The 13,093-nt window shown below is 39.1% G+C and overlaps 1 protein-coding gene across 2 annotated transcripts; it reads right to left on the bottom strand.

Moving 5' to 3' along the window:
• Positions 1–2,176: 2,176 nt before the first annotated feature.
• LOC124150103 (F-box/WD repeat-containing protein 5-like) lies at positions 2,177–13,092 on the bottom strand. 2 transcript variants are annotated; one of them, XM_046522023.2, is made up of 7 exons: positions 13,057–13,092; positions 11,142–11,539; positions 9,875–10,055; positions 8,637–8,776; positions 7,071–7,780; positions 5,722–5,934; positions 2,177–3,373 (listed from the first exon to the last, which is right to left on the bottom strand). In XM_046522023.2, exons 2-7 carry the CDS (start codon positions 11,529–11,531, stop codon positions 3,157–3,159), a joined length of 1,851 nt encoding a protein of 616 aa, XP_046377979.1. In that variant the 5' UTR covers positions 11,532–11,539; positions 13,057–13,092; the 3' UTR covers positions 2,177–3,156. The 2 variants fall into 2 exon arrangements, with proteins under 2 accessions (XP_046377979.1, XP_046377978.1); XM_046522022.2 differs by having other exon boundaries at positions 12,845–13,085.
• Position 13,093: the final 1 nt, after the last annotated feature.

Here is a 13,093-nt window from a genome sequence, read left to right as displayed (position 1 = left end):
TCCTATTAATCTCGATAAGGTATGTCGTTTTCATGCATATCTCAAGTAATTTGACTTACATATCACTCTTAAACTACAGTGATCCCTCGCTACCTTCGGGGTCCAAACAATTGCTGAGCGTTATAGATGATCAGCGGTTTAACCAAGGTGGAGTTGTAGAGGGTAGATGACCAGTGTTACATGCTCTAGGTGATCAGTTGATAATGGTTTTTGAGATGGGGAAAAACATTGTCAGTGTTAAACTTGACTTCACTAAAAAATGTAAGTAAATTTTGGGAGCCATGCGGTCCCGCACGCTATAACCGAGTTACCCCTGAAGTCACAATACTGAGGGAACACTGTACTATGACTCTCGACAGAAACTAAGGAAACAGCACATTTTATTGTTTTCTTCATTTCCCAAGTTTCTGATTATTTGGGCAGTCAATCCTATCTCGATACCATGTACCGTATTCGACGTAATAAGCGCCCCGCTCTAATAAGCGCCCACGGCGATATTTGCTAATATATTGGCAAGTGAACAATCCCAATCAGCACCCCTTCCGATTGATCAATGTACACAAGACTTATTTATTCGTGTATAATACGCACTCGTGTTTTATATCACCCTTCAATATGGGCAATTAAATTCTTGAAAAATATATCTGTCGTATGTAAACATTTCAGGCTGTTAGCATAAACCACGAAATTTACGATCTTTCAACTCAAAATAATATTCTAATAAGCGCCCCCTATTTCTAATTTTGAGAGCGCCCTGGGCGCTTATTACGTTGAATACAGTATTTGTTTCTTACATCTGTCTTATAGTGAGGGATTATGCAGTGGTTAGGACATTACCTACCCTTTCACTTTCCCTCATGTCTTATCTTCATGATGAAGTGATATTCAAACTCTTCCATAAATGATAATAAAGTTCCCATCTCCTTGCAGTGTGTTTACAAGGACCAGTTCCCAAGCACACTGAGTGAGTGAGTTGGGTTTAACATTGCCTTGAGCAGTATCTCACCAATATCACGGCATCCCTGTCAGTTTGATGTTGAAAGGAAGCACCTAGTATGCAGGTCTTGGATATTTATATCACTTGGCTGAAACCCATGAGCAGCGATAGAAACTAACAGTTTTAGCCCACTAGTCCTCATAATGATAACATAAAGCAAAACCCTTAAAAAGGGCAAATTGCTGCTTGTCCTTGATAACTTAACTATTGGGCAGTTTGGCAAGGACCATAGGACTAGTGCCAATTTCTAACACTGATGGGCATGGTGCTCACACCATGGACAATAATCAGGTCAATCTGGGATTTGAACAAACAAATAGGATTCTGGTATGCGCCAAGAGATGCGACTCAGCGAATTGTGTGATCACATTATGACAAATGTACTCCATGTGTACTCATGATGTGCATCAATATGCATGTGTCAATAACACATGGAGGATTATCACCCAACCAGAACATTCACAGCCAGAAGCATGCCCTTACTTTCTGTGAGTAGTCTCACACTGCCAGCCAGGGGGAAGCACATTTGCCATCACTAAAGGGTGAATTGCTGTTTAACAAGCTTAAACAACAAAATTCAACAATGAAAGAATCACAGTAATAACTTTGATTATAAATATATACTGACCTCTAAAGAAAACCTGACTCGCATTAAAACCACATCCATCATGCAGACATGAAGATTTTCATCACAATCACGAAAACCCAAAACAAGATCAAGCATCATTATTACAGTTGCTCTACAATCTGTACACAATGAGAGATATCATGTGATACCTGCAACTTGTCTTCACTCGATAATCAGAGCAAGACATACGCATATCCATTACAGCTTCCAAGAGTGAGTGAGTGAGTTGGGTTTAACACAGTACAGTACTTCTCTCACTGTGTAGCAGCCAATTCGAGAGGTAAGACAAACTTGATCCTGGTTGTAGACATTTACCAAGGATCATGATCAGCTAATCTGGGATTTGATTCAATGGCCAACAGATCCTAGCTCAGGTAAGGGACACAACTCTGCACAGTCAAGCACAAAGACTTTCTGACTATCATATACATTGTAAATGGTATCGTCACATCAGTATGAGTATGTACATAATACCATAGCAACAAGTTGTAATCTCCTAATCTTAATTTTTTTGATCAAAGTACAAGATCTGTTCCTGTGGCCTGTTTTTCCTTACATATTTTGATAGATAAATATTTTGCCTACATAGTCGACCTCAAAGTGTACAATTTATTCCAGTCAAGAAGGGATATCCCTCTTATTAGTGTGAGATAATCTTCTCACTGTTCTGAATGAGCACTATTTTACATTTATTTCCCACATTCATGATGTTGAACAGAACTTGGATCATAACATGTTCAAATACAAACTCTAAAAAATGACCTTGAACCACATAGCATGAGTATCAAGACAAGTATAGAAGATCAAGCAACAAGCTTGAAACACAAAGAAACAATATGTCCTGAGGGTTCTGGGGCTGGGTCCCCACGACCTAGATAAGGTCACATGGTCACATACCGTCACAATGGTACAGAGTATGAACAGGAGAGGGATGTTCACAATATCGACCACTGATAAGTCTGCTGCTGACTCACAGGTACCCACAGGCTTCCAGGACAACGCTACAATGTGCTATTACTCATAATAATTGCAAATTCATTATTTTTTATTTAGAAAGTCTTTCAATGGTTATCAGTCCACGAACATCACACAACCTTCAATCTGTCTGACTAGTTGCAAACCAATATCGGCTATATGTAGACATCAAGGGGATGAGAGGAGAAGCAATGTTGAAATCATATGCAAGATGTCCTATAACAATTTAAAGATCATAGATATAAAATAATTATGTTGTTTCATACACATAACATGTTGATATTCTCATGTTCCTATCACATGCATACATTTAGGTCTTGAAAAAACAATCATGTTCAACCTGATTTATTGATGAAATTTAGAATGTAAGCAGATACCGATGCATATTTTATGAGACATTTTCAAGCCCCAAAAGAATATAGATGATTACAGACTACACATCACCGACATTAAAAATATGAGTAGAAATAATTCCAACATTGCAAAATTTAGTAAATACATGGAAAATAAATTAAACAGCATACAAGAGAAAGACATTCATCATCTGCATACTCCGTCATCTATCCAAAGATTGTGCATTTTCTATGACTTGCTTTAATCTGTTTCTTGATCGCCAAATCTTGATGGTGTGGTCATCACTCACAGTCACAAAGTATTCCTCATCTCGAGGACTAAATCCAACAGAGTTGACAACACCTGGCCCATGTCCAAACACACCAAGACAACACTGATAATGGCGGTCCCAGAGGTAAGCTTGTGTGTCCTCACTCCCGCTGTTGACAGAAACAAAAAATACCATGTCATCTCTTTCTTAAACTATGTTAAATTTTGCTTTGTTTGTTTGTTTGTTGTTTAATACAGCACTCAGCAATATTCCAACTAAATGATGGCGGTTTGAAAATAATCGAGTCTGGACCAGAAAATCCAGTGATTTCCATCATGAGCATCGATCTATGCAATAGACATATGATGACATGCATCAACCAAGTCAGCGAGCCTGACCACCCGATCCCGTTAGTGGCCTCTTTCGACAAGCATAGTCGCCTTTTACGGCAAGCATGGGTTGCTGAAGACCTATTCTACCCCGGATATTCACTGATCCACTATGACTAGCCTCAATCAAATTTTCAAAACATCCAATACTACATTTACAGTAAATAAATAATACCACAATAATTCCCTATCACGCCTAACATACAGCAGTTTGATAGGCATTACTTAGCAGTATACATGTTTGATAGGCATTACTTGGCAGTATACATCTTTGATAGACATTACTTAGCAGTATACATGTTTGATAGGCATTACTAAGCAGTATACATGTTTGATAGGCATTACTTGGCAGTATACATCTTTGATAGGCATTACTAAGCAGTATACATGTTTGATAGGCATTATGTGGCAGTATACATCTTTGATAGGCATTACTTAGCAGTATACATGTTTGATAGGCATTACTTGGCAGTATACATGTTTGATAGGCATTACTAAGCAGTATACATGTTTGATAGGCATTACTTGGCAGTATACATCTTTGATAGGCATTACTAAGCAGTATACATCTTTGATAGACATTACTTGGCAGTATACATCTTTGATAGACATTACTAAGCAGTATACATGTTTGATAGGCATTACTTGGCAGTATACATGTTTGATAGGCATTACTAAGCAGTATACATGTTTGATAGGCATTACTTGGCAGTATACATGTTTGATAGGCATTACTAAGCAGTATACATGTTTGATAGGCATTACTTGGCAGTATACATCTTTGATAGACATTACTAAGCAGTATACATGTTTGATAGGCATTACTTGGCAGTATACATCTTTGATAGGCATTACTTGGCAGTATACATCTTTGATAGACATTACTAAGCAGTATACATGTTTGATAGGCATTACTTGGCAGTATACATGTTTGATAGGCATTACTTAGCAGTATACATGTTTGATAGGCATTACTAAGCAGTATACATGTTTGATAGGCATTACTTAGCAGTATACATGTTTGATAGGCATTACTAAGCAGTATACATGTTTGCTAGGCATTACTTAGCAGTATACATGTTTTACATTTTTTTATTTGGGTACATTAGTTGTAAGATAAAGAATCTCTGAAAACTCCAACCCTTTTATTTTATTTTTTAATGAGTGTATTGTGCCATTCTATGCTATCCGAAATATGTTTTTGGCGGAATACTGTATTAATCTCCAACTCTCCAACTCTCCAACTCTGTGAACAATAAAAAAAAACTGAAATTTACCAACCCAATGTTGTCATACAAAACCACTTTTACAGTAATTACATAAAACTACAGCAAGGACGCTATCATGCCAACTGTGCAGCAGAATAAATGGCAAGATAAGGCTAAAAGAAAAATGTTCTTGGTTCTCAGGCACCGCCTGCATCATAATAAAGTTTGCCGCATGATTTGTTTTTATTTCCATTTAAAAAAAACAACCAAAAAAATCCTCACGTGTTCCAAGTCCAACCGTAGTCAAGTACTGTATTCCATTTATGTAGTCTATTTGGTTACACAACTGTTTATTTGGTTACATACTAGTTTGAACAACCCCCTGAAGAAAGACACCACCCACACACACATTTTCAAAAACCATTGCCTGAGAACTAATTCTTTTACCCATCTTTGATCATCCAGTGTTTCCTATTCTAAATCCCATGGACTCATCAGCTACCATAATGAGCCTAGTTCAAATGTTAAAGAACCAAAAACATGAATAATAACTGTCCAATGAAATAATACTTATGTGCGAGAGAAGTCAAGAATATAAGTTGTAGCAGGATCACGAGGGGTACATTCAAAATTGATAGAAAACAGCTGTAAGATGGAGCTTAGGTCAGCTTGTGCTGTGTCACATAACTTCCATTGACTCGGGAAAAGACCTTCGACTTTTTGCTTTGAAGCAGGGTATAGGGGATGTATCCTGCCTCTCAGAAACCCAGAAATTTATTCCCCTCCAAGGCATGACACACAGTATTTTATCAATATCACGTGGACCAATCAGATCTCATCATTTTGATATGGAGGTATGATAATACTATTTATACAATATGAGTCTCTCTCAAATGTAGCTAGTTAATATGTCTACACACCTGCCGATGTAGTGTTCACTGGAGTCCAGGAACACAAAGCAGCACATCGTGGACTGGGAGTAGCCCTTGTGACCTCTGTACCTGACCCCTGTGTCACTCAGGTCCTGAAGGTCAATCACCCGCACTTCTATCTCCGGGGAAAGTTCTGGTGTTGCCCATGGGTCACTGCGATCGATCTTCCCCACCCACGGTCGACAGTTTACAAAGAGATACCTGCAAAACACCAGCACTGTCAGTATCCCTAAGTATACTACTCCACTTGTGATAGGGATGTTTTTATCTTTCCACGATACACAAAAACTGATTCTCATAAAATGTCAAGTGTATATTTAAATAGAAAGACATATCTTATCCCTATTAAATGTTGAGAAGTGTCACCAAACAACTGTTACATTCATACGTCATGTGAATCACACCCATAAACTTATCATGATTATACGCCTTCAATTGTGTGTTTAAAAAATACATCTAAAAATAAAATGCCTCCTGTCTTACATTTTTTATAAATGTTTGATTTATTGCCTTATTGTGCCCTTATACAGAAAATGTAATTTTGGTCTGATGCCCAATTTTGCCAAAGTTTTTTTAACAAAAATGTATTACTATTATTGTGACACTTTCAACAGTACTTCAGTCATAACACTAATCAAGGTCTGAGGTGAGGTGAGGTGAGGTGAGGTGAGGTGAGGTGAGGTGAGGTGAGGTTTTAACGTCACGTCCAAGATTATTGCACTTATATAGCAACGTGCATGCATGTATGTGTGTGAAGCTGCTTGTGATAGTCCAGACCAATGCCAATATAAAGGCCCACTGGCCCACTGAAATACCATGCCGCAGTTTAACATGAATACCCCACTCAAAGACAGTACATGTATACTGACTCCGAGCCGACCAGTCCTTGTTTTAGCCCCTTAATGCCGAGCACAAAGCAGGGTTACAATGAGTACCATCTTTTAACGTCTTTTAGTATGGCGCGCCAGTGGATCGAACCCAGACCTTCCGCACTCTGGGAGGACGCTCTACCACTAGGCCATGGAGGCAGTCCCAATGTCTATGATATAACCATCATCAGTCAAACAAATCCCCATATATTATACTGGTATCAGTATGATACAGGATCACATAGACGTATTTTATTTGCTGTTGGCACAATGGTCGTAATGCCTGGGACCGAAATCAATTGTTACCAAGATTCCCTTTGATATTAAATATACAACTCAAAGAACACACAATGTTTTTTATATGACTGTAGTTAATCTGTCATGTCTGGTTGTAGTTAGCAAGGTGTAGCATTGATGTAGTTAGCAAGGAAAGCATAGAAATTAGAAGATAAAGAATGCCATTCTTACCGATTGTCCTGAGAGAGACACAGACCGGTCACATGACCATTCAGATCAATCATGTGATCGGACATGTCAGGTTTGCGAATCCGCCTCATCTCGATGTCCTGGTTGCTATAGTTCACCACCATGTGGCTCTGAATACTGTCAAGGTCAGTCACAACTGACTCCATCGTCCGCTCAACCACAATGTCAGAAATTGTGTTTGGTGAAATATCTTTGAACCCAAGTTGGTGCAGAGCCACTGCAAATTCCCCTGTCACATATATCAAGTTCCTCAGTTTTAAGTGATGCATTGATGTTACAGTCCTCTTCGGGTGAGTGTTCGTGTTTCGCTTTGTAACATACTTTTCTTCCGGTTCCTCCTCCATTTCTGAATCATCCAAATAATCCATATGCAGTGGGTGTCCGTTTTCTTGTATCACAATATTACTACAGAACTGCTCCCCTTTGCTGGAGTTTCCTGATGAGGTGGCAACAGAAGGATACACGTCTTCTTTCGTACATTCATCATGTTCATGGTTAATCACTGAACACCCAGATTCATCAATATTTTCAAGTTCGGTTTCCTGAATAGGAGAAATACCTTTGCATGGCACATTAACGACAGTGAGAAACTTGATGAGACTGGCTGTCTCACTACAGAATGTAAACAGAGCAAGGCCTGAGTGGGTCTCAACCGATGCAGATGCTGGAAGCAGCTGTGGGACATCCTTAACCTGGAACATGACAAATATGCTACTTGTCACAACTGACTCTGGTATCAGTGACTAAACATTATGATTCAAGTACAGATAAAATATGCTACTTGTCACAACTAACTCTGATGGCAGTTCCTAAACATTATGATTCAAGTACAGATAAAATATGCTACTTGTCACAACTAACTAATATCAGTTCCTAAACATTATGATTCAAGTACAGATAAAATATGCTACTTGTCACAACTAACTCTGATAGCAGTTCCTAAACATTATGATTCAAGTACAGATAAAATATGCTACTTGAAACACACAGGGATGAGAATGGATATTTTCCTTTTCAGCTGAAACTTCTTTTCAATGGAGCATGATCCATAATTTGGGGTGTTGGGAAGCTTGGCCCCCTGAAGCCATCAGATTTTAACAAATTTGTGGTCACTAAAACTCGCAGAAATTCACAGATCTGTGGAAGCTTCTCAGTCTTAAATATGTCATGTCCAATTGTTTCTGAGGTAAAGAGATTGGTGCAAGTAAACTGTGTGTGTGGCTACTTGTACTAGTCCGGACTAATGCTGATTTTATAGTGCTAGCCCACTGAGATACCATGCTGCAGTTTAACATGAATACCCCACTCGGACACAGTATACAGACTCTGAGCCGACCAGTCCTTGCTTTAGCCCATTAATGCCAAGCAGGGTTACAACAAGTACCATCTTTTAACATCTTTTGGTATGAAGTGGCCGGGGATCGAACCCACAACCTTCCGCTCTCCGGGCATCTACCACGGAGATCGTCCTGACCAAAATCAGGGTTATGTGATTTGATACTCTGTATTGACCAATCAGAATAGTGTCTTCTTAAAACTACTTCTTACCTCAAATGCTTGTATCTGGACAGTAGTAGCAAATCTGTCTAGACTAATCTCAAGGGACCCTCCCAAGAAGGTGCAGCCATTCAGCCATGTTCCAAACAACTGGGACGGGTCCATGGATACCACTCGGAGTAGCTGGAAATCTGAAAGTATTATGAAACATGATATATTGCTATTTATGTGTAGTTCTCACTCTGAAACTAGAACAAATTACATACACTCATACAACTTGGGTCATGTCCAGTGTTTCGGTGGGTCATTATTCTTTGTATTGACCCCGAGCTTGGACGATTTGATTCATACAGGAGTGAGCCTTGGTTCGCGGTTTTGTATCGTCATATAAAAGACAGCTACTTGATAAATTGCAGGACAATTAAGAATAAAGTTTATTTTACAACAAAACATTGTTCCATCATGAAGTCATTTCTGCAAATTCGAACAAGAGCTCGCAACTTGATGACATTATAAATTGGATAATGTTATTTTTTAGAGGGAAATGTCTAGTTTGTTGTTCCTCGTAGATCTATCTGTACAGTGCAGATGAAGGCAATGGCCGAGCGGTCACACCCAAAAGTGGGAGAAATATGACAATTGGTTTTGGAAGAAAAGGTGCAGATAATCGACGTAAAAATTGTGAGAATACCAAACTTAACCCCCCTGTACATAAAATGGAGTTGCCGACATTGCCAAGCTTGGGTTGTTTCGGGGAGTCATCATTATTTAAATATGGGTAAATGTTTTTAAAGCTTGTACAACTTATTAACAACATTAAGAAAGGTGTACAAAATCTTGATATCTCCTGGTTTATTCTCCTTGCAGTGTTTTCTTGTACAACAAACAACTTCACTCATGATTTATTTCTTAAGTAAAGAGCATCATGTTCGTGGCACAAGTGGAAGAGTGAGTGAGTAAGCTCCCCACCCTCACCCCTCTGCAAGTGATATGGACTTCAAGTTCACGCTTGAAGTGGGCACTAACCATGTAGCTTTAACATTCACAAAACTTGATTTGAAATGCTATACAGTTGTATTGTGTGTCCATAAACATATTATTAGAAAATGCATGGCCGATATGACAGAAAGTATTTCAAAATAATGAATGGTCAAGGGTTTCTTGTCATAATTGATTAATCCTTATGCAGCAAATATCAAGACCTCAATCATTTCGAATACACTGCAGTATGTCCACTGGAATCTTACACAGCTGAGTTTGTTCAAGACAAAGAGAGAACTATGACTGACTGTGTTGGACAGACAAGACTGCCACAAATCCCCTTCTGTCCATTTCTGTGCTCTTGACGCTGGAGACTAGGAGCATGGTGTCTGCCTCGTTGAAGCAGGAGAACTGAGTGAAGTCCCACTTGTACCCAGCACGGAAGTCATAGCTGTACTTCAGCCTTGTAGGGTACCCAACTTGCCAGACCTGACAACCAACAAGAAGATGAATGGATCCTTTTAACTTCAACTGAGTTGAATATCTACAGAACAAATACACAAGACTAGTTGGGTAGTTCCTAACTCTGACATTACAAACTAAGCTCTCTCTGATAATCATTCCAGTTGCAGTTATCAGTTTATATATAGCATGGCTGTCTCTTGGGCTGTGTTTGCATGTAGATGATTTGGCATGTAGAACAAAAGGTAGATTTGGAATGTAGAACAAAAGGAAGAAGATTTGGCATGTAGAACAAAATGTAGAAGTTTTGGCATGTAGAGCAAATGGTAGAAGATTTGGCATGTAGAACAAATGGTAGAAGATTTGGCATGTAGAACAAATGGTAGAAGATTTGGCATACAGAACAAATGGTAGATGTTTTAGCTTGATGAACAAATGGTAGACGTTTTGGCTTGTAGAACAAATGGTAGACGTTTTGGCTTGTAGAACAAATGGTAGATGTTTTGGCATGATGAACAAATGGTAGATGTTTTGGAATGATGAACAAATGGTAGATGTTTTGGCATGATGAACAAATGGTAGAAGTTTTGGCATGTATAGTAAATGGTAGAAGTTTTGGCATGAAGAACGAATGGTAGAAGTTTTGGCATGATGAACAAATGGTAGAAGTTTTGGCATGAAGAACAAATGGTAGACGTTTTGGCATGAAGAACAAAAGGTAGACGTTTTGGCATGTACAGTAAGCGAGTCAATGGATCAGTGTGCACTCAACAATCATTCTCAGCTCCCTGGGGAGTACACAACCCACGCTGCCTGTCAGGCGCTCGAAGGTTAACAAACACATTGCCATCTCCTCCTACCGGGTACCCATTCACTGCTGGGTGAACAGAGGCACAATTCAAACAAAGTCACCTCCCCAAGGAGACACCACCTGTGCTGCATGTGCTTTAGCTGCTGAACGCGGTCACCCATCCAAGAACTCTCCGCGATTGATGTTGCTTAACTTCACCTGATTGTGACCTGTGCACTGTGCATAGGACCATGTGCCACCACCAGTCAGTAGATGTAACATGACAAAAATAACATAGTCTTTACACACCATGACATACATACCTTCACCGAGCAATCCTTTGATGTGGTAGCAAACAGAGAGCCATTGTGTGCAAAGCTAACATGTAGAACTTCATCTGAGTGTTCAGTGAGTGTTTCACTCCAGACGAGAGGCGCGTAGTAATACAGCCGCTTGTACTCATTCCTCCAGGAGCAGTACCCAGGAGCGATCTTGCCACTGATGTTCCACTTCCTGTACACTAGCTGTCGCCACAGGCTCTCATCGTATGCTACTGCTCGCCACCGACTGCACACCTGAGAAGCTTTCAAGACATCTTTCGCAACCAGGTTACTGAAGATACTGAGGAGGAGAGAATCTGGAATGCTGGCCATTGAACACAATCTCATAGGTATTTCACTTTCACCGTCATCAGATGGAGCATCGGTTTCCATTGCTGTAACTGAAAAAAATCACTTGGGTGAAAAACAATTGCTTAAATGAGGTATTAAAATATTATTTTGATGGAATCAACATGTTTGAAACTATTTCACCATGTTCACAATGTTAAAATATCATTCTGGCATGATAACGTTTTTATTATTGATATTCTGCCAGAATATCATCACTATTCAGGCTAGTGCTTAGAAAATTGAGTTGGTTTCCCTGAAATAACCTCCTAGGTGCCAGAGGTGGGTGTCATGATTTTGTGTAATAACCTCCTAGGTGCCAGAGGTGAGTGTCATGATTTTGTGTAATAACCTCCTAGGTGCCAGAGGTGAGTGTCATGATTTTGTGTAATAACCTCCTAGGTGCCAGAGGTGAGTGTCATGATTTAGTGTAATAACCTCCTAGGCGCCAGAGGTGAGTGTCATGATTTAGTGTAATAACCTCCTAGGCGCCAGAGGTGAGTGTCATGATTTAGTGTAATAACCTCCTAGGCGCCAGAGGTGAGTATCATGATTTAGTGTAATAACCTCCTAGGCACCAGAGGTGGGTGTCATGCTTTAACATCTGGATCACTCATGTTATATCAATCATCAATAACAAAGTTTTCGAATGATCATGACAATAACCTTTATTGACAAACCTTTCCTACTTTCAGCATTATTGAAAGTTGAATTCTTTCTAAAGAAAAATCACTGTCTAGTTCTGCGGCATATTTACTATAAAAAATACTCAAAATGTTCTTTTGAACTAAGAGAAAAATAATCAGAAAAAGTTTTTGTAAATCTTGGAATAAAAATGATTCCCATCATGATTTCAGCCTCACAAAATGCACTAATGTGACTATATTAGTAATTACAATGTATAACCAAAATCAAATAATATCAGGGTGATATCTGGCCTTACATAGTCTGTTCTAGAGGGTAACAATCTTTCTTGCGAGTAGAATATTTACAATGAAAGGGTGACGCCACACTCATTGTAATAGGGTGAATAATCGCAATAAACATGGCTGTCCAAAAACATATGATGTAAAAAAAACATATAATGTGATGATATAGCTGGAACCAATAATAGTACCATAAAGCTACATGCAGTATACAACTGTCTTGCCCATCTGAGAATGCAATCAACATATACCTGGTATCCAAGCATGACACTTCAAAAGAAAAATCCATTACTGAGTTTTAAGGCAGTCATTCGACCTTCTGATAAGCAGGTCTATACAAAAATTAGGTTGACAGATGAAGTCTAGGATGTTGAGCCATACTCGCTTAGTTGCAAATTCTATCGATTTCAAGGGTTCCTTATTACCACATACACTGTTTGTTTGTCTATCTTGCGTAGTCGGAAGAATGCATCCATAAAAGTGAATTGGTTGAGACTTCACGTGAGGGCATAAGTCACATCTGGAGGCGAGCTACGGTACTTTGACTGCAATTTCGCTTTTTCAAAAGTATTTGTTTAATCAATAAATCATGACAATCAGCAGGAAGGGCAATATGTTTACATAAATGACTAAAATGAGACTACCTCGCTCTTCCTAACCGGAAATATGTAAGAGTTGCCT

Source organism: Haliotis rufescens, unplaced genomic scaffold, assembly GCF_023055435.1.
Source record: "Haliotis rufescens isolate VD_foot unplaced genomic scaffold, xgHalRufe1.0.p SCAF_1, whole genome shotgun sequence".
Classification (NCBI taxonomy): Eukaryota; Metazoa; Mollusca; class Gastropoda; order Lepetellida; family Haliotidae; genus Haliotis; species Haliotis rufescens.
This window is presented reverse-complemented; position numbering and strand designations above follow the sequence as displayed.